Source organism: Macrobrachium rosenbergii, chromosome 56 (assembly GCF_040412425.1).
Source record: "Macrobrachium rosenbergii isolate ZJJX-2024 chromosome 56, ASM4041242v1, whole genome shotgun sequence".
NCBI classification, from domain to species: Eukaryota; Metazoa; Arthropoda; class Malacostraca; order Decapoda; family Palaemonidae; genus Macrobrachium; species Macrobrachium rosenbergii.
Window position 1 is genome coordinate 7,246,136 of NC_089796.1, and position 23,417 is coordinate 7,269,552.

At 35.3% G+C, this 23,417-nt stretch overlaps 1 protein-coding gene across 1 annotated transcript; it reads right to left on the reverse strand.

Moving 5' to 3' along the window:
* Window positions 1-883: 883 nt before the first annotated feature.
* LOC136836090 (protein O-glucosyltransferase 2-like) lies at window positions 884-22,013 on the reverse strand. Its single transcript, XM_067100055.1, has 10 exons — window positions 21,482-22,013; window positions 18,141-18,260; window positions 15,754-15,842; window positions 15,213-15,424; window positions 14,932-15,072; window positions 13,715-13,821; window positions 8,980-9,217; window positions 4,101-4,280; window positions 3,489-3,608; window positions 884-2,513 (listed from the first exon to the last, which is right to left on the reverse strand). The coding sequence occupies exons 1-10, from the start codon at window positions 21,676-21,678 to the stop codon at window positions 2,385-2,387; spliced, it is 1,533 nt and encodes a 510-aa protein (XP_066956156.1). The 5' UTR covers window positions 21,679-22,013; the 3' UTR covers window positions 884-2,384.
* Window positions 22,014-23,417: the final 1,404 nt, after the last annotated feature.

The following is a 23,417-nucleotide window of genomic DNA, read 5'->3' on the forward strand; positions in this document are numbered from 1 at the left end:
TCATCTGGTAAAAACACTTTTGGCACTCTGCTTACAAACTCAAAAGTTAACTTACTTTTGTTGCTTGATGTAATCCTTTTTCTGACAGAATACTGGCTTTGGTCTGATTTTCAAGGGAAAAATTGTACTTTATTGTAGTATACTTAAGTGATGTGTACAGTTAGCCTTTATTTTTTCCTTTATAAATCAGTTTTGAGCCATGGAAAAATACAATGATTTATGCTAACAACGATATCTACATTATTGCTGTTTATGCCACTTATTAACAAACATATGGGAGAAACACCCTAAAAATCATGGTGATTTTCTATTTTAGAATAGTTAAATGATAATTCTCTTTGGAATACCCCTATCTGAATGGAAGATAGAATTAAACTACCCGCCCCCACTCTCCAGATGCTACAAGACGTCAAAATATTCATTGTTAATCTTTTTAATTGATGAAGTCATTTAATATGACTGGAAACTCAACTTATTACTAAAAAGCTTACAATTTTGCTTGAAACAGAGAAAGATGCAGACCTAACTAAGATTATTTTACACAACACACTACAAACTTTCATTTCTGCATAAAGAAAATTGGACAGCATAATCTTTACTTATCATCAAGCTGTCAAACAATAATAAACAAAATTACTGCTGTATGTATGTTCACTTTGCTACTCAAAGGAAAATATATGTTGTAACTATTTGAAAATTTTCTCATTACAGAGAAGTCAAAAGCAACAAATGATATACTATGTACAAGTACATAAAGTTCTCTGTAAGAACACTGGGTTATGGAAATCTCTCTTTTATATGGCAAGGGCCAAATAAAAGCAGTGTATTTTTGCAGGAACTCCTGAATTTTCCCAAGTGCATCTTTGGTGACTGAAACAGTATGTCAAGGCACTTTTATTGATAAAGTAAAAAACTATTCTATCAAATATTATTTTAACAATAATGCAAAATTCTATGCAAAATATAAATTATTACAGAGATTCCTATTTAGAACAAAACCACATATTGTGGAGTGTGCTACTGATAAACATGAGTTATATAAGGCATTGGTAACATGGTGAAGCAATAAAAGGCAAACAAAACAAAGTTAATACATGTACTACCAGACCAGACAAAACCTGCTGCCTGAATCTGATGTCCAAGCTACTATAATTCTAACTTGTATTCACAGCACACAATGTTAAATTACTTAAGCCACACCCTGAAAACAAAAACATTCAAGTAGTTTAAATTACCTAGAGAGCATGTCCAGAATTATTTAATCTTTGCCCAAAAGGTTATTTACTTAACAGTAAATTTTATTTCATGATTAAAATTCTTTTACACTTGGGCCAAAATACTATTAACCAAAATACTATCACCATTCAAGTGAAGGAGGCAAGTTTTGATTCATTATAGGTGACAAATAAACACCCCATGGTGGCAACAACCTCTTCCCAAAAATGGGTAAGAATAACAAAATTTTCAAAGCTATATTGGAAATCTAAAGTCTACACCAAAAAAAAAAATAACAAAAATCAATCATTCTTCAGCAAAAAATTTTCTTGTTTCTATAAAAAGAGGGAAATATCAAATCACTACATGTTTGAATTAATCAAATTTCATCAAGTACAATTCATGAGCTCTCTACTTTAAAGTTTTATTGTCAGTAACAATAGTGATAACCTATTAGAGTAGTGCCCGCAATCTAGTCCTGAAAAACAATCAACCAATGAACTATATGGCTGTTTGTACTTCATAATAATGGATCACAAAACATCCAAGTAAGCACTGAAAGAGATATTATCATAAATTATGCAACATTATTATTGCATCTCAATCTGTATCAATGTATCTAAAATATTGGCCGGAGTTACGTGAATGTGAGCACCATATGTGTAAGTCTTTGCAAAATGCTTATTTTGAATACTAATTTATATCCTGATAACCAGGAACATTACAGTACACTGTCCTGTGATCAACACTGAAAATTTAAAGGCACATGAACTAAAGGATGCTGATCTGGGTAAAGCAAAGGACACTAGCTTACAATAATGAAAAACATCTCAATCACACTAACTACTGTACTAGGCTACATTATTTATCAACTGATGAAAAATGCTGACCAAAAACACAGCCATAATGGATTGACATTGGCACTCAAAATGTTGTTTACAGATAGAAAGACCACTTGTGCTATGTATACCTACCTTCACGGTAAGGTCATCCATCTGTCATAAATTACAAAAACTTAGTAAATATTTTAACAGTAAACTACACTACAGTTTAAATTAACACATTCTAAAACAAAACTACAATATACTTCTGCTTTATCAAAACAAATATTGCATCTCAATATGGTAACATATCCAAAAATGGCTACTTGCATATACGGCACAACTTCATCACAGTTCATCGTGTTTTCTAAGATGGTGGCAACGGCAGTCTCCAAAACGCTTCTCATTTTCTTTGGTAGGAACATGCTCCATGCCTTCCCGCACAACTACCTTGGAAATCAGACGTTTGCTCCACTCCTGGTAAGTTAAAAATAAAATTAATTAGTTTTACTATAAATAAATAAGCAATTTACAAACGGAGCCGATAAACTTAATATTATACTCTCACAGGACTACTTCACCCCAAAATCTTTGGAATAACAAAGTGAATAAAGAAAACAGAAAAGCTGTGGCAAGATAAATTATGCAAATGACAAAAATATAGGAATCAGTGAATCTACTGATGTGCAAAATGTTGTCATACCAGGGAGGCTGACATATTACTGTAAATGATATCTAAAGTAATTAGGAGAGCCTTAAAATGAAAACCACCACAAAAAAAGTTATTTTGTTAAAAGCAGTTAAGAGAACCAGCCCCAAAAGAACTGGCTACAGTACATTTATCTACAAGAAGATACATCATGAAAAATATAAGTATTTCAAGTGACAATGAATTTTCAAATTAGGTATACCAATTTATATTTTAGAAGCTTCGTTATGTACTTTGTCCCCCAACAGTCTGGTGATGCTCACAGTAACCCTCCCCAACAACCACTGGTTATAATACCATAGCTAGTTTGTAGGCATTACATTACTTCTCCCGACAAAGTAGTATCTTGTGGGGCAGTGGAACTGAGGTAAGCATGTACAAGACTTCACTTCTTTCAATCTTTTTCATGTTGGTGTGATTGGGTCCATTTTACATGGAGTAAAGACTAATTATGATTAGTGGGTTTGTCCCAAAAAACTTGTTCATTGTGAGTCACTATACTGTACTAGTTTTCTTATTTACTTAAACGTGTCATATGCCTTGGAGTACCATCAACAATATGCTTCTTAGTCAATGTGACTACTAAAGACTACATCACTGCATTACCTCGGTAACATCTAAAGTTTACTTTATCTTATTTAAAAGGTTAATATTAATAGTGGCCATCCTATTCTGAGGAATTACAAAATACAGTATTCTAAAATACCAGCACAGTGGAAACATCAAAATGAATAAATTCTTACTTCAAAAAGGGCAGCATGATAGCAATAGATATCCTTTGGCATAAGGTTCTCCTGCATATATTTACGTCCATTTCGACCAATTTCTTGTGCTTTGTCGTCATTCTTGATTGCCCACTTAATCTGCAAAAGATGAGTTTATTAAATAAAATAAAGGACATCATCAATGTACAGTATACATATACCATACAGTATCAAACCTCATTTATGACAAATGAAGTTGAATTAGGAATTCAATGGCTAGTTCATAGAAACAAGAAAACATTTTCTCAAGAAAACTGTACATATAAGTACAGTACAGTACAGTACCATACTTCCATGTCAACAGAAATAATGAACTTAAAAGATCAAGTGTACATTTTTCATTACATAACCTCTTCCCTGGCACAAAGACCTAAAGTTTTATAATAAATAGGATTCCAGTTAACATCTCATCTTACTTGGACCTGACTGACTAAATATGTAACTGATATCTTAATTTCTTGGATAAAAGCAGACACTGGCATTAAAGTAGAGTACTTTAATGAATATATGAGAGAGAGAGAGAGAGAGAGAGAGAGAGAGAGAGAGAGAGAGAGAGAGAGAGAGAGAGAGAGAGAGAGAGAGAGAGCTTACCTTGTCAACAAGATCTGAAAGATCTCTCTTAAAGGGGATATAGTGGACATATGGCTCCAAGTCATGGTAGAAAAATTCATAATAGGGAGATTCTTGCTTTAGAACAACACTGGTTCCCCCTAAAAGGTATGGAAATCGATATGCTGCAACAGTGCCATCAATGTTTAACTGGTATTTATACTGTGGGAAAAAAGAGTTACCTAATTAGTTTTTGTAAGTATTAACATCAAAATTAAAATACAAAAAATGTTCAACTAGAACTGCTTTTGGAACTACATAAAAATAACCTATAAAAACATATTACATATAACAGCTAATGAAGAGCCCAAGAAGTTGCTTTAGGTCACAATGTACAATTTTGTTTATTAAGTGAAATATTACACATCTGATAAGTAAAACAAGTAAAAATTTAAATCATGACTAAAACCTTCATATACTGTACAATAATTAAATTCCAGTTAGGAACAACCTTCACAGATTTAGACATAATAAAATCTACTTTTAGTGGGTATCAAACCAATGCAAAACAATCATTATTCTACAAGAACATATACACAAGGGTTAATAGAGAACACCAAGAATATCTGTTTAATGCATCACTAAACTTGTGACCAAAGTCTATAAATTCCACAAGAGATTTTTCATTACAGAATTTATTTTTTTCTACAAACCCATCGTACATGTACAGCCCACATTTGTGGTCTTCCAACATCCCAAAAACTGCAGTATTCACCTGACAGAGAGAAGAAAACTGGTAGTAGCACTGCACAAGCACTACATGGATCCTCAGGTCCACAGCGGGTAACTCCCTCCTTTTTTGAGTTGTCTTGAATATTACCAGCAAGGTCAGTAGCCTCGGGAGGAAGCTCTTTTTTATAAGAAAAATTTGCTTTGTTTTATCAATAATTTGATTTATTTCACATGAAATTTTTCACTCATACACAGCCCAAACTGTAATTTTAAGAGGAAGGTTCTAGCTGCTGAATGCCCCAAAGCACAGACTGTGAGAGATCTTGGGTACTAAGATAAGTAAAAACTTGGGTCAGTCCAAGAGCTCAAACCGGTCATGAAGAGCTCCTATAAGATTAAAATAACAAATAAAAAAAAATGTCATACCTTTCCTAGGATACAAACCATAGCTTTCATAAATGGAGTTTCTCACGCAAGACACACTTCAGCTATCACTGACTAATTAGAACAACAAAATCCTATCAGGTAGGTCTGAGGGCCAAGTGACCTCAGTCAGCTTAGCTTGTCCACCGTGAGAATTAACCCATTTGCTCCTGCTACTCCAACCCTATGATGGGAGAGATCGGAAAGCAAGGGGCAGAAGAGGAGGTACAGTAGATTCCTTTATAAAAGCTATGGTTCATATCCTAGGAAAAATAATGATTATTTTTAAAATTTGTTACCTGTTCCTATGGGAGCACGAACCTTCACTTTCATAAACGGAGCCGCACCCTTAGGACAGGGGATGGTCTTTTCCCTCCTACTGCAAGGTGGGAGTGCTCCATGGTGGCAGGTTGCCCTAAAAGGTACCCTTACAATCTCAGGTTACTACTACTGCATGTCTATCATACTCTCTGAAAAGAAAGTAGTTCATCCCATACTCACCATTTCAAGACGCTACTTCTAGTGACCCTGTACAGCTCTAAGGCAGAGCATCCCTCTTGCAGGGCTTGCCGCCCTTCTATCACCTGCTGGGCTGCCACTACAGGACCCAGTTTGAATGTATCCAGGGACTTGCATGCCAGGTCCCTTAAGTAGAAGGACATGAACGTGGGTTGCTGCTTCCACATGTCTAATTTCAGGGAGTGATTCTCCTTGTACACAATGGAGGAGCCTGTCCTTGATATTGTGGGCTTTCAATTTTTGGAGGGCCTTCTCCTCACCCACCTAGGAGTCCTAGGTCCTAACTTTGAATTCTCTCAGCCAGAAGGAGCTACTGTTCTTTGATATCTCCTTCTTCGTTCTCACCGCACTGGCGAACAGTTTCTTGCAGGTGGGTCTGAGGGAGGCTGTTGTCTTCAAGTACTGTCTCAGGGCTCTGACTAAACACAGTAACATCACTTCTTTATAGCCCCGCCCACCCAACAAAATCCTTCAGGAGGAATTGAAAACCTCTTAAAAGTCAAGTCCTGGACCAAGGGGTTCTATGCCTTGGCTACAAACCCTGGGGCAAATTCTAAGGACAGGGAAGACATCCCTCCTGATGGGAGATGTAGCAGAGGCCACATAACACTCCAACTTTTTTGGCTGAGATGAGGGCCAAGAGGATCATTTTCTTCCATGTCACGTCCCCGTCAGATGCCTTCCATTGGGGCTCATAGGATGGACCACGTAAACTGGTGAGGAAAGTTTAGGAATTCTGCTGAGCTCTTAACAGCACTGTAGATACAAAAAAAGTGAGGAATTACCTCTTGTGGACCTGAGAATCCAGGTGGCATATGTGCAGAGCTACTAACACTACATCTACTTGTTAGATAACAGACTGTAGTGGTTAGGATATTTGAAGGCCACCAATGTGGGCTGAGTATGAGTGATGGGTTTCTGGTGAAATAAGTAATGTTTAAACAGTGTTCATTTTGCCATTTTACCATTATATCACAATATTTGAATACTTGCAAACAACTTTGGCCAAAACTTTCATATTTCCTTCTCATTCAATTTTATGGGGGAAGTAATTTTTCAACAGTAGAATAATTTGCTAACAACATATGCTAAAAAACATTCAACTGTATGATGAAAAAAATACTATTTTCATGCTAAATTGAAAGCATATCTTATGCCATGCTCAAGAGAGAGAAAAGACAGGAGACAGTACATGACCAACAATTCATGCACAACTAAACATGGTGTAAAATTTTATATATCATTCCGACATCACAAAAACAGTACTTTCTGCAAGCACAAAATCTGTACTGTATATTTTAACCACGCAACAAGAAAAAAGTCATAAAATGTATTTTCCAAAATGAACATTCAGTAATATTTAGAAGCGGAAATGACATCTTGAACTTCAGCTTAGCAGTAACTGAGGTTCTACAGTACTTATCTTATAAACGATTCCTGTACTTGTTAGACTGCGACCTGTTGAAACTGCTGCAACTCAGAAACTTACGTCATAAACTTTGGCTAAAAACTTGTATTAAACTTCAGCTAAAAACTTGTCATAAACTTAAGCCAAAAATTTGTCATAAACTTTAGCTAAAAACTTGTCAGAAACTTTAGCCAAAAACTTACAGGAAACTTTAGCCAAAAACTTGTCAAAAAACTTTAGCATAACTTTTCATAAACTTATCCAAAAAAACAAAATTCAGAATCAGATTAGACTTGTTTAATACAAAAATGATGAAGACATAAGTTTTGAAGCTGTGGATCAGCGTTATTAGGTAGTTTCCTTCTATATACATTGTAGCAGAAACTGGAAGAGTGAAGTAATAGTCCTATAAAGGACAATGAGACCTTCAACTAAAATACTCTTCCCATTGGTCTGTGCATTAGTGGGACCTCTACCAAACTATAACAATAAACTAACAAATGATCAATTTCAAGAACACTTCTTGAAATCCCTTGACTAGTTACAATAAGACTAATTTATCAAGAACCCTGGACAAAATATTTCCCTATATTCTGCTCTAGTACAGTACTGTACAGTATACACTTTAAAAGACATAGTTATTCAAGCAAAAGAAATCCCAGTATTTTGCTCTAGTACAGTACAGTATGTACGGAACTGTAATTAATAAAATAGAATAAAAAAAGAATATGAATAGAAACAAAAGAAATTATTACACATTTGCCAGGCTTCATCTAACTCCAGAGCACTTTTGGCAGTGGGTAACCTACTTACATGTTGGAATAATTGGACAAAAAACTAAAATAATTTAAACAGAAAAAATTACATTGTGAAGTGTTAAAAAATTAAAATTAGGACAAAAGATAAGCAAATCACATAAAATACGTGGCCACTTGCTGATAGAGACAGCAAGAGAGATTTGCAATAAGTAACTGTATCTTTATATACACATATCTGAGCAAAAACAAAATCTTTTAAACAGAAGACAACCACATTATATTAACAGATGAGCAAAGAAACTGAAATAAAAGGAATAAAATATATTACAAAAAATAAGAAAATTATTTCTCACCTGAGAGAGAGAGAGAGAGAGAGAGAGAGAGAGAGAGAGAGAGAGAGAGAGAGAGAGAGAGAGAGAGAGAGAGAGAGAGGTTCTTCTTTCCACTTTAAAAGCCCTTAAATCAGACATGGTTTAGTATATAAAGATCTTGTATTTTCACTAAAGCCTTGATAATCTGCTTATGTGAACAAGCCCAATACTGAATTTCTGATTCAAGTAAGTTTTATCAATATCAGAAGGTAAATGAGACCTTTTCACTTATGGAGAACCTAGCTCACCTGTCAGAGGCTCACCTCTTGACTAGGGATATGATGTGTGGCAGCAGAAATGTCTGCAAGACGGTAAACCATGTACAAAGAGAAATTTTACATCATTGAACAGGAAAGGAACCTAAGGGACTGAATCAAAGAAAAGCTTTCAGCAGATATGACAAGGCTTCCTGAGTAGTGGGGAAGGTCTCACTTACTCTCTAGCTACACTCCACTTCTCTTTAACAATTCAAGACTTTTTGTCAGCCAAAACTGTAGCAGAAGAGGATTTGTAGTTTGTTAAAAAATTAAGGTTAGTGCTTGGTAGTTTCCACCAAATAAAAGCCAATTTCATGAGAAAAAGCTCTGAGAGTATAGTAAATCATGATCAAACTTGCAATACTGAGTTAAGTGCAGAAATTTCAAAGTACCAACACTATACCTTATCTGGTTGGTCATGCATGTGAGAAGATATATGGGACACAGACTCACATCAAAAAATTTGAAAAACGAGACATGCTTCTCTTTAGGTCCATACTTCTGTTCTTCATCTTTAAAGAAGAAGAAGTTTGTTAATGAAGCATTGAAGAGGTCTTTATGTTCCCGAGCAATATCAATTAAGTTGAGTCGTTCCCGACGGGAGTCACGCCCTCGCCAAAACGCCTGTGGTTTTTTTTTCTTCCATGATACGTCATTATTTGACTGCACAGACAACAAGTCTAATGTAACCCTGAAATAAAATGCACGAGTGTAATGCACAGTACAAGAAAAAATCTAAAAAAAATTTCTAAAGAATGTTGCTATTGCTGGAATTGTCAACAGATAATTAAATAATTTTATAAAACCACTGGCATTATCGTATTGTAATAACTACATTATTACAAGGAAAGCTACAACTCTAGCTGGAAAAGCAGAATGCTACAAGTCCAAGGGCCCAAACAGGGAAAGCAGCCATAAATAGGAATGGAAATTGAGAAGTAAAGTATAAAGTATGAAGGAGAAAAAAAAAAACCATAATATAAATAACAACAAATAAAACATATAAAAAGTAAACTCAACAAGACAATTTATAAACAGACTTTATCAAATAAAACATAAAAAACAAAGTAAACTCAACAAGACAATTTATAAACAGACTTTATCAAATAAAACATAAAACAAAGTAAACTCAACAAGACAATTTATAAACAGACTATAAAGTGAGGCTCATGTCAGCCTGCTGAACTGAAAAACAATTTGCATCTGTCATGGACTACCACAAAAGACTATCTTAAATAAACTCTTAAACAGCATGAACTTTCCAAAACAGATAAAACTTTGATACTCAAAAGTCTTACAAGAAAACACTACATACTGAAAAATCTTTGTTCACTTTACATCTAAACTGCTGTAACAGCACTTACTGTATATCTACCATAAACCATAAAAACAGGAAAACTGATGGGAACTTATACAAGACTTTTTCATAGCAGACATCCTAAGATAGCATAAAAAAATGGAAAGGATAATAAATGTCCCAACAACCACTTGTCAATTGTAATGGAGTGCAAATAGTGTATAACCTTGTCCATCATAGATATAAACGGTAATTTTTTTTATTACTGTTTTTGAAAACTACTTAGATTTTCCCATGTGCAGTAATACCTAAAACAGTTAAAATGTCTTGAAAGATAAAAAATTACTGAAATAACTGTAATGCTTCAAAAAAACTGCTGAAAAAATGGGTTTCCATGTCACATGCAAATGCAGTTTCAACTGTTATCTATCTTAAATATACATATTTCATCATATGTGTTCATTAACATACTGTTTATCGGAGACCAAAATAATGAAGAAATATTTTAACAGGAGTAAAGCAAATATCTAAGAAAAGCCCATTTATAACAAAAAACCTTTGTTTTATCACAGGCCCATCCATCATTTTTATGCCAACATTAGTGATCTTGAATGTCCCCAGACTCTCAAAAATATGATAATACTCAACTGCTGTGTTTAAGGGGATACTTAAATATCATTTGGTCTGGTATATCATAAAACCTATAAATTTAGTTTTATCTTCAGAAGATAACTTTACTTTACATCCCGCATACAAGTTTCATCTTTAGCTTAACCCAGGCTCACCAAATTTACTCAAATATCGTTTGATCTGGTGCATCATAAGACCTTTGAAATTTTGTCTCCAAAAGATGACTTTGTTATACAGTACATACGTGTATCCTGAAATTTTAATTTTCAGCAGAACCTAGGCTTACCAGATTTACTCAAACATCATTTGACCTGGTATATTGTACAAACTTTAAAATCTTGTCTTCAGAAGATACTGTATATCATGCAAGTTCATTTTCAGTAGAATCTAGGCTTACCAAATTTTCTGCATATCTGAAGTTACTTCACTTAAAAGTACAGTATTCAGAGACTGTGTACTATTTATCTTAAAAGTAACTACCAACTAACAAGGAAGTAACAACCCAGTCAAGTAACAGCTAAGGCAGCCATTTTTTACTTGTTATTACCTACATGACTGTAGATAACTGTTTTTGTAACTACCATATGTTATGATCGTGAAAAGCTGCATAACAGATGTCAGCTGTATAAACCTAATACTCGGCTGTAACTTCAATCACTAAATCTAACAGAAGTTTATTAATTTTTCACCAAAAAAGACAGTCAGGAAGTTCAGAGCTGAATTAAATCTGCAGACTGAAGCTGCTGCTGAAGAAAAAAAAATATGTAGGCTGCTAAACTCTTGGAAAAAGTGAAAGCAACATCCAAAACTGGCAAAAGCAAAAGGAGACATTAATGAGAAAACTTAGCAGCAAACACCTTTCAGGACAGATAGGATGGAGTTGATACAGTGATCCTTTGAGGGAGGGAATCGGTAAAACTACAGGGTAACTCTGCACAGACTGTTACCTTGGAAATTGATTTTTCCTATACTTATAGTGCTGCTGATGAAGGAGGTGTGTTGTTTATTGTCAGTCAATTATTATTAACTTCATATCTACCCAACATGGTTGGGGACCCTTTGGGCACGCAGGGTTCTGGGTGCACTTGCTGGGAGAAAGAACCGACTGCCATGTTGTTGTTATGGAATGGTTCCGTGCATGTGCAAGTCATTAGGGAGCAATATGTTCAAGAGGGGATTGGCTAACCTATTATAATAGGAACTATACTAACCTAATGTACCCTAAGCTAACCTAACCTAGCAGGCCATGTTACTTACCCGGGGGATCTGTGCGTCCCCGGACCCCCAGTGAAGGAAACTCCACTTTTTGCCAAAAGCTCCCTATAATACTGTGCATGTGTGATAGCATTCCAAGATGCCCAGCATACAAAAACACATCAGTTCTGATGTTAATTACAGGTTAATAACAGTTGACCGACAAAAAATAACGGTAAATTGTTGATAAGCAACTAAAATACTATAGGAAAAGTCAATTTCCAAGTTAATAACCAATGCGGAGCAACCCCATAATTCTACCAGGGAATCTACTAGCAACCATAGACCACAGTCACATATTTTCACATTCCAATTCATCTGCCATCAAGCAAATACCTCCACACTTACTGGGTCAGGAGAGTATTTCAGTTTTGAGTTCTAAGTTTTAGCCTGGAAACTGCTCCACCAGTCTGTACTTGGACCTTGGCACCAGTGACAGCTTGGGCACATTGGAATAGCATAAGATTTAAGAGATACCTGTATAACTGGCTAGCGATAGAGGCTACAAGAGAGGAGTTGTGATAATACATATGATTATATGCCACAAACTGGGACTTCTCATCAACTCAAAGGTGGATCTGGTACCTCTGATGAGAGCTGTGAACTTCGGTATTGACACACATGCCGAAACAGCTTCAGTTCATGAAGCAGTGGACAGGATCAAGGGATTATCATCCTTCATCAAGCATTTCTGCAAAATTCAAATCCTGCAGCTATTTTGTGGCAATCCCTGATCAAGAGTCATGTCACTGGGGTAGTTAGTCTCATACAGTTGCTTCAGACAGCAAGTGTTTCATGACTTGCAAAGTTATGGGGGTCAGCAGCGTCACTACCAGATAAATAATCAATCATAGCCTTGGGGGATGTCATGAAGGCTCTTCAATGATGGTAAGACCACAGTTACCTTTAATAGGAATTCCACTACTCCATCTAGCTACAGAAATATTGAAATTTACAAGAGTGTCAAGTTGAGGTTGAAAGGATCTACTACTGGATCACCATAGAACAAGAACTTGTACACTGTAGTTCTGGGGATAACTCATCAAACAACAGGTTAGAGTGTAAGTAAATATCAGAGCCTTCTCTACTTCTGTTCCCTTAAATATAATTTGGAACTTTTCTATTTTAGTAGTGCCAGTTTACCTTTGTTACATTTTATTCAAGAGACATCACTCTTAAGTGGTTGGATTTGTATTCACTTGCATTCTTTGGGACCAGTATGTAGTCATATATGGCCTAATGTCTCCTTTGGTGGGAAATGACTGAGTCTTAATTTTTCACTTCTTTATAACTCCATTCATTCATTCTTGGTAAACTTGAGATGCATGATTCTGGGGATACTAACATCTTGGTAAACTTGAGATGTAGGATTCTGGGGCTACTAACATCTACAATTAAGATGAATAATAACAGAGATTTGCAAAATCAGAGACTCCACAAGCAGAAGCACCATCCAGTACACATTATGGGTTCATTCTCATTATGAACAACCCTTTGAGTTATTAGAGCCTTGGTAACTGATTCATAACCAAGTGTACTCCTGGACCCTTCAGGCATACACAAAACTTCTGGGGTATTCAGCAACTCAGTCTCCTCACTTAAAAGCAATTTGGACATATGTATGGTTGATGGTATTGTGATAAACATGAGTTTTCATAATACAAAACTAGATTCTGCATACAACTTATTTATCATATAGTGAGTTCCTTGCTCCAAGCCTCACTTCCAAACTAACAAAATATGTATCTGTAAACATAAACATATCTGATGGGTCTGTATGTAAGATTTAGTTTCTAGTTTCATGCTATAAAAACTTCTTCCCCCTCTTAATCATGATAATTTTTACCTTTCCACATAATTCAAGTCTTTTCATCTACAAAATGACATGAAGCTTATCTGCATCTATCTAAGGAATGTCTGACAAGAGAAAATTGAGCAAAAAACCCACTGCAGAATCTCACATCTCCAAACCTATTTTGCAAAAATGAAAATTCTAAAGCTACATACCTGCCCATCATTTCTAAGGTGGCTTCTGTAATATCGTATGTGGGCATCACAATATCTGCAGTATCTTCTGAACCACACCAAGAGAAGATTGGTATCAATGGCTCTACCTGGAGAAGAAAAACCAATAAGTAAGTATGGCAACAAGTAACAAAATGTAGTAAAAAGAAGCATCATTATATACTCAATAAAAATATTAATTTCCAGATTGAATTAAAGAAAAAGCCTTTGTCATGTGATCAACTGGATAAGTGTAGCATTTCCACATTCCATAAATAAGGAGGCATAAGAATCCTAATTAAATACTGTACTGTAATATTTAAAAATCATCAGAAAGGTTGTCAATTGGACAATTTTGTAGTATCCAATTTCTAACAGACAGCCTTTATTATTATCATCTATTGATCTCCATGTATTAAGTAGTTACATGAGACCAATGGAAGAGAAAAAATATCAGCTCCATGAGTCAGCAGTGAATTTGTATCTAATGAATGTCTTTCATCATTTTGCAAATTATCACTGTAGCTATTACCAATTGTAGTGTGCTTTGCACAACATACTGTAGATGGTACTAAAGGTCCTTTGCAGTTTCCCTTTGACTTTCAGCTGCCTTACTTTCTACCATTTACTTTTTTTATACATTTCCTCTAGTTCTTTCCATCTAATTATTTTTTCTTTACTTTACCTTGCCCTAATCTCCATTATATATTAGTGAACAAATGTTGTGAGCAAGCTCTAAGGGAAACTATAAATTGAACACAGTGGTCCCATTAAACTAGTGTATACTGAAATTAACAAACAATGTCCAACCCTGTCTGGTACTAAGCAAAAGCTACATTCCTCAAGCTTGTGGCCTGAAATCAGGGTTGCTTAAACAAGACTGTTATCAAGACTTATCAGTCCTTGATCCACCCAACCTCCACAATTTGAGATGCTGTTTTTCGAGTATACAATTTCCAAAATCAAATTAACACAATCTAATGGCAAATTACATCTGCCATGGAGAAATTCATTTAAGCATAAAAAATTTAAATACATATAACTGCACCAACAATTAATAAAAAAAAGAGAACATAGATACTTTAAAACAGAAAGAGAGTATTGAAAAAACAGGGGCTCTGTAATGATGTAATGAGGACTGAAGTGCTATGCCATATATGTAAACTGTAGAGAAAACGCTTCCAATAATATACTATAAATTTCACTTGTTTAGACATTACCTTTGGATCTACAAGTGGCCAGTCACCAAGATTGATAATGAATTCTATGTCTGGCAACACCATCTTCCTGACCAAGGAATGCAGAATATTATCCATAAACATATTGAAGCCCACGTGTTGGCCGTAGCACCTGCGATAAACCTGAGGACATAAAAAATAAAAACACTATCTTCTAAGAAGTATAGCGTACCTCTCCTTGGGATTATCATTTAAACAATAAACTTTTATAAGCACCAATACATATTACAAGCCACGCTAACAAAGTTCCTACAAAAACCTACATTATTATCCTTAATGACGTAGTTACAGAAACTTCGGGAACCAGCATGGCTGAACCTTTGTTGAGCATCCTTCAGAATTGGATCAAAATCTACTTTCACAAAAGGTTTTAAATCTTGCTCAATTTGAGGGTATGAACTTGCACAACCAGCAAGTTCTCTCCAGGTTTCAACATCACCAACTGGGCAATAACAATCCTCTGCATATATGGGGTCTGCAAACCAGAATGATCCGATGAGGTTAACAGCAGTGAAAAGCAAAAGCACATGCTTAAGCTTCATGTGAATATTACAAATTATCCTCCTCAAATCAACCAGCCTATGAAAACCCATCTAAAGGTGCAATGAGATTCAGCTGAATTGAACTGAACTTAAATTTGTCTCAAATTTCAAAGGTTTTAATAACAATAAAGTATCGTAAATTGAAGCTACAACTCTTAATTTCTATTTCAAGTTTTGCATATGTATTAAGGTATTTAACATAATTATAACATTGTTGACTGAGAAACTAGTGATTCTACTTAGATTGAATGCAATTCTTTACCTTCTATCTTATAAGGAGAATCAGCAACTTGCTGATTATTGTACAGCACATGAATGGAAGTACCTCTGCATGTCTGATACGTGCGGTACCTGGAAATATGACTTACTAGTATTCTATAACGTACAGTACACAACACTGATATGACTGCAAAATTTCAAATATCCATTAAGATCAAAATAATGTATGTATAAACAGTCTTTAGTTTTGTACTTCCTTTGTACAGGAAATCTAGTCCAAAGTATTTTAGGTTCTGTCACAAATAAAAATTAAAATATTCAATACTAGACAAAACATTTACATACTATACTACTACAGTATACTTTAATATCAATGGTGTCTCATATCCTTAATATTTCATGAAAAATGTCTTTTTGTACAATATAATCATACATTAAAGCAAGATTAATCAGTAAGAACACCAACAATTAATGTTGGAACAAAGATAGGAAAATTATGAGATTGGTGGAAATGCTGGCTATATTCTGGTGAAATGGTGGCAAAAAAAGACAAAATGCAGTAGGCCAACTGGTAAAAAATAAAACAGAACATGATGTTATCGAAGTGGAATGAAAAAATGACTGATAATGAAGATTCAAATAACCATAGAAAATAAGGTAACGTGTTCTCAGTACACATGCACAAAGAATATAAAAAATCTGGTAATGGTTATCAAATGCATTGACAGACACACAAGCAGACACTGTCAGGAGAAGACCTTAATTGCCACACAGGATGGTCAGATATAGTTTGGGAGACTCAGGGGACAAAAATGATGTTGTAATTCTGCCAGAACCAAGGATTCCAGTTGCTAAATATAATATTCAGCACAAACAGATGATGAAAAAGATTTAAAGAAGAGCTGAAAAGCTTCTAAATCTCCGAGGGGAAAAGCTGGTAATCCAATGCAGACCTTGAGAGAAAGGTCACTAAGCAATTGGAAATGACACACATGGAAATTTCCTTCTACAGTCTGGTCCGTATGTAATATGTTGGTAATATACAAGAACATACAAAACTGAAGCAGAAGCAGTTTGAATTTATTATGATACGAAGTGCACACAACACCAACTGAAAAGGCTGCACCCATACCAGCCGAGGCATACTTACAAAACATACTGCTGGGCTCATCTGATAGTGAGGGATAGAATGAATATCAAGAACTAATTAAAAGAATTTATGGAAACTGAAATATAAAAGAAATAAAAAAGAATAAAAAAACAGTATCAGCAAATATAAGATAAAAAAACGGTCACTGGAAACTGCTGGAAAAAAAGAAACAAAATGTTTTCAGAAACATTATGCAGTGAGCAAGATATACAGAACATGAGATGTGGTAGTGGAATCAAGATTTACAAACAGCAATTACAAAGAAGCGAGCCTTCAAATTCTGGCAAAGGGCACAGAAAACAGAGAATCACACTCTCACAGAGGAGAGAAGAAAAGGATAGTGATGTACAGTACATAAAGAAAAGAGGAAGGAGGCTAAAAGGCAAGTGGAAAGGTCAAGGAATCTCAACACAGCAGAGAGTAAAGAAGAAATATCTAGGATAGTGACGTGGCTGAGAAAAAATGGGGTAGTGTATAAATGATAAATGGAAAAATTAAAACTGATGAGAAAGGAATACTGTAGTAGAACACTGGAAACTATATTTTCAAACACTTATGAATGAAGAGAATGAGTATGAGCTGGATGACTTTATCAAAGTAGAAAACACAAGGACCATCTATACGTAACAATAAAAGGCAAGAGGATCTTGTTTGTCCTCCCCCGTGTGAAACGTGCAGTGTCAGGAATGGAAGTTAGTACATTTTCATATTGACCATGCAAACTACAATGGCGATAGGCTGACCTGTATGCAGTGAAGCAAGTGCCCTATCGAGCTTGTCAGGAATAATAAGTGATTTGCAACAAGCAGATGAAGAGTCAGTCATAGATGAGCTGACCAAATTATATCAAAACCTGATAAAGGAAGGGACAGGAACAGAGGAGCAGGAAAAGAGTATGGCTATAATAACATAAAAAGGAAGTGGAAAAGCCATAGTGTGGATATTACAGAGGAACAAAATTGCTTGGGTATGCTATGAAAATATGTTTTTTTTATAAACTGCATTTTCCTAGATATAAAACATGTGTTTCATTTGGATATACAAACAAGAAAAATCATTTGTCTTGGCATTTCCTCTGCCTTCTCCCAGCTCCAGACATTTCTCTCTCTCTCTCTCCCCCAAACCTATCTTTCAACCTTATTGTTACATACTGTATACAAAAGAAAATACTATGTAGTACTGTGCCAATTAGAGCACAATAAATGATCTATTGCAAAGAAATTAATATCATAATCATAGCAAATGTTACTTCATCAGGAAAACCACTTAACCTCACTTACCTGGCAATGTACGATCCATCATAACGGTCCAAAACCTGAGTCCACACTCTGCAAAATGTTCCTGCTGTGGTTTCTCCTTCCACTTGGACTTTAAATGCATTACCCACAGATTTATTTATTCTGTTGAAAAGTAAAATATATGAGTTTTATGTTAATTTGCATTTTTCCTAGATCTACAAATGCAACTTTTACTGGCAGCTGGTTTGGTCACTGAAGCTTACAACATAGTTGTTAAGGTGTGTGTGTGTATTTATCTACTGCAGAGCAGCAAAATGCTTACTTCACAGCAGCTGAAAAAATTCACCATGGCTTCCTTTAACTACCCTGTTAGTAGTTTCAATGACCAAACCAGCTTGTGATCAAAGATACTCCTCAGAGGAAGGTTTATAAATTTTACGGGTGGGCTAGTCTGTCTCGTAGGTCAAATCTAGAATGCAGATTTGCTCCCTGCAAGTACTGCAAAGCACATGGGGGTCCTTCTCAATATGGTCCACTAAAGAGATACTTGCCTGTATAGACGGTAAAACCTCCATTAGACCACGTGGTCTTGGACTAATTGTGAAGTTAGTGTTTTACCATCTGCATTTAAAATCAGAGCCAGTTTAAAGATGGTCATTTTGGGATGTTTTCCGTTGATAATTTAGGGAACAAAGAAATAATGCATTAAGTATTTACCTATAATATGATGACTAACATCATTTTCTAAGTCCATTGTTATTATTTTGAGGTGTTCATTATTTAGATAAGGTGATAGACAAATTTAGCATGTGCTGCTTTTCTGAAGGGCTGATGGGAGCTTTTTGTTTTTCTATTACATTATAAATACCTAGAATTTTCAACCAACAATAATAATTCATAAATCCTTATGTTAAAATGCCCATATGTTTTCTGACTCTATCAGGGTTTCAAGACAGTTTCTTCAATTTAACAATGACTGCTTGTGTTTAAGAGGTGCTAATGGAGATCTAAAGTGATATAATTTATCTGAAAAAAACATGTATATCTATTTTTTAACCATCTGGATGTAACATAATCTCTCTCACTCATAAATGCCTCTTCTCCACTAAACTAACCTTGGATGAAAGCATTAATTACTGGGAATGAGAATGGGACAAAAGGAAATAAGTGCTACCTAGCTGTGCACCTCCCAACTTCAAGATAAGCAATATGCTGTGTGCAATACTAAGGGTCTGGTACTATGCCAGTCAAGAACAGGTGTGGAAGGTTAGGTTAAGATGAATTTCTGTATTTCACTTTCATGATCGATGGTTCTAGTCTCTATGTCAGTTCATGTTAGGATGAACTTTTACTAGCACTCTAGGTCAGGTTAAGTGGAGGGGTCTGGACCCCTGCTAGGTAAGGCCTAAGGGGAGGGAAACAAAAATGGAGAGGTTTATACATCAATATTATTAGAAAAGCATAAAACACAAGATAACGAGTCCAAAAGATATATGGTTCATGTATTTTGATAAGAACTGAAGCACTTTAGTGGCTTATTGCCATGTGGTTTTGTATAACCTGGCCCAAGGAGCAGGTAGCCTACCTGTATATAACCATCAATCAGATAATTAGGATTCTAACTGGCTGCGTACCTAATCTTTTCAATTTCTTTCCTACTTTATGAAGTGTCACTTCTAAATTCTACAAGTTATGAAGCCTACTAGCCTAGAGCAGTAAACTTCTACTAGGTGGGCTACCCTACCACACTTTCCTGAGATATATGCTAGTATTGCACCAGCCCCGGTTTTTTTGCCACACCACTAGGTTAGGTTAGGTTAGGTTGGGTTAAGATAGGTTGGAGTAGTATCATTATTGTAATTTGGGTGTGGGAAGCATAATGAGTTTAATTTCCAAAAATGGCTCTATGTTTAATTTTGTAGATCTGGCGTCCAGCTTTTTTCAGGGAAAGGTCCCGGTACCAGTGTTGCCAACCATCTCGGAGCTCCTTACCCTACCCAGGCACTGAAATTACCCTACTTTCCCTGTCATTACCCTACGCCTGGCCTTTGGGTATAAATATTAATAAATTTGTTGTTCATTGGTTACTTATTTATCATTTAGATTTTTAAAAGCCCATACATTGGAACATTATGTAGGTCAATATGTTCAGTTGTTATCGTTTCATTTCTACGTTCTTCCCCCTGACCCTTCATTGCTGATTTAGTAAACAAAATGGCATTCAATAATGCTGGCCCCATTATTTGGTTTTTTTGTTTTGGTATCAATAAAAAAAGAAAACAATCTTTCTGTTTTAACATTTGAGTGGGGAAGGGTGAAAACTAATTTTGCTAAAACAACTAAATTTTTAAATACATGCACATCGTCAAAATTCTTAACATTGGCTACCAAATCCGAAACTTATTGTTAGTTTCGTCTTCTTGTCAACTGAATTTATAGGCCTAAAAACTTAAAATTTCCTTTGGTTAGCATATTTTCCACATCACTAATAAACAAGTTATGGTAGGGAAGAATCAGTCACATATTCACAGCTGTGAAAGCTCAAAATTCTTACCCGCAGCCATTCGTCTCTAAATTTTTGTTTCCTGGGCTTGTCCTTTTCTTCCTTTGAAAGTTCACTTAAAATACTGCCTTTTCTTTTTAGGCGTGGAAGGACCTGCATCCATCACACTTGCACAAATTTAGTAAGTTAGGTTTAAATGTTAAGAAAGTTGAAATACACACAAAACACTTCTACTGAGACGAATGACTAGATGAAAACTAACCAACTTGGCGCCTAAACACCTTATAATGATTGAACACATCGAGAATCCGAGATACATGATTCATACAAGTTGGTTTCAGAGCATTGGTTGCAAATTAAAAAAAAAAAATAGGAATAAAATTTTCTTTTGCCATATATCTTTTGCACACAAAAAATAATACAAAAAATAAAATAAAATAAAATAAAATAAAATAGAAGACAAACATCTTGAAATTACCCTACATTTGCTCAGATTTCGTGACATTACCCCATTACCCTACAGACCTAGATTTGAGGCTGAATTACCCTATGCATAGGGTAATCACCCCACGGCTGGCAAAACTGCCCGGTACTCGGTTACATCCCGGGAAAATGCTACCCTACCAGCCTTCAGGCTACGAAAGATTAGGCTACCCTACCGGAATGTCAAGTGCCTCAAAAAGGGGAGGAGCCTCGTTTCTCGAGTGCCTTGTTATTTAAAGCTAAATTTCAAGTTAGTTTCCATGAAATATTAACACGAGTATTTTTTTTTGCATTCTGGCCAACCTTAAATCATAAATCTATTCATTTCTCGAAAAACGACAGCTTACTGTTGTATATTTTTATAAAATTCTTACTATTGTCAATGACCGACACCCACCTGTTGCCTTTGGTGTCATACACTTCTATGAAGAAATACCGAACAGGGTAGACGATTTTCTCCGGCTGGAGGCCCGGTCCGAACACTTTAGTCCTTTTCACATCTATTTTGTACTTTTTCCCTCCTTCCGAGGTGCTAAATGTCGAAAATAACAGTAATACGAAGAGAGAAAGCGTCGACAACTTGACCCTTTCCATGGTTACGTCAGACTAAGTATACAAACGCTTCTTCTTCTTCTTCTTTAAATACGAGCGGCACAGTTAGCACTATTTGTGGTGAATGGAAACGTCAATATTAGCACTGCCAGAATTCATGAGAAAGTAATACCAAATGATCGTTGCTGTTTATAAAATTAGCAGATTCCATATGCTTTCACTCAACTGTGATAACATGTGCATTAAAGTACACGCGCCGTTACACTTGCGTGATGCAGGGAGCACTCAGGAAGGACAGTGACAAGAAAATATGTCATCTGAAAACGTTGCAGCGGAAAAACGTGGCGCCGGAAAACATGACTCAGTATAGATAGCACAGCAGTGCGTGGCACTATGGAAGTATATAAATTTTCAAGTAACGAAAGTGACCCAATAACTACAGGGAAAGCCGACGACTATTCCTTGATATTTTTATATATGAATATATTATAGTGTGGATATCGAGTGTGTCACTGTAATCATTGCAAGCTGTTCACAATGACTGACTATTCGCTATGTAGAAGATAATAAAAAATAAATAACAGGCACGTATATTATGATTGAGTTCTTCTAGCGCTCTATAAGCGTAGCTTCACTACATTTACTTTTGTCTTTTTGTTCGTCTACACATGAAAAGGTGAAACTGTTATCATTTGGTAACATTCTTCAGTGCAGACTTGTCTAGTAAAATTTGAAAAAAAAATCAGTAGGAAGCAATTATATTAGATGAAGGGATGGGATCGAAAACTTTGTCTTTTACTTACTCTGTTGACTTCTTTGATCACATTGTGACCCATTGTTACTCTTCCAGAAAGAGGCACAACAGTCTATTCTAAGAATTAACTTTTAGGATGAGGTTGCTAGTCCCATTCTCAAGGGTATTTGGATAATTTGTCATTCAGTTTTAGTCACCCACCCAAGTACAAGCAGAACCAAACAGTTTAAGCTTTCGCCCCAAAGTATAAATGAAAAGAAGGAAGGAAAATGCTGATATTGTTGTTTAAAGGATGAATAGAAAGATAGAAAAAAGTAGACGAACAAAAAGACAAAAGTATATGAACGAAGCGTAGTTAAACAAGAAGTGTTTAACCTCTAAGTATGACGTGGACCAGGGTGATGAACTGAGATCATTAAAATACCAAAAGTGGCAGTTATATTACTGGAATCATGCAAAAATTTTTGTACTAATGAAAGATAATGGACCATTTTACTGAAAAAGATTATTTTTTTAAATGAAGCCGTTTTTCATCTAAAAAAAATATTTTTATTCATTATGCATTTTCCATGGGGTTTTCAGCCCTCTACATTTGATGCAGTTAATAAGAAAAACTATCAACCTCAGTTATTTATTAAAATGAACTGCGATTTAGAAAGAAAGCATTTCTCTCTCTCTCTCTCTCTCTCTCTCTCTCTCTCTCTCTCTCTCTCTCTCGTTGATAACATACTATTCAGTGTAGAGGCCTGGTAAAACATATCTCGTTGTATAAGTATATTCATTTGTTGGTTTACATTAAAGCAAAGTAATGAATTTTCCTCTGAATTTTCCTATTTAACTGAAATTCATATCGAAGCATTATGCTTTTAATCCCTATTTTACACGTTGTCAAGTAATAGCTTTGTATAAGTACTGTTTTTCTTCTACAAATTCCAGATATAGCATTAAAGCTATCAGAGAAATCAAGTGCAGTTTATATATATATATATATATATATATATATATATATATATATATATATATATAT

What these genes read in the sequence shown, in the direction of transcription:
- LOC136836090 (XM_067100055.1), bottom strand. Translation starts at nt 21,678, where the DNA reads ATGGAAAGGGTCAAGTTGTCGACGCTTTCTCTCTTCGTATTACTGTTA. An exon ending in TATGACACCAAAGGCAACAG is followed by an intron (nt 18,261 to 21,481) that starts GTGGGTGTCGGT and finishes ACTTTTCAACAG; the next exon opens with AATAAATAAATCTGTGGGTA. An exon ending in ACGTCATTAAGGATAATAAT is followed by an intron (nt 15,073 to 15,212) that starts GTAGGTTTTTGT and finishes TTATGTCCTCAG; the next exon opens with GTTTATCGCAGGTGCTACGG.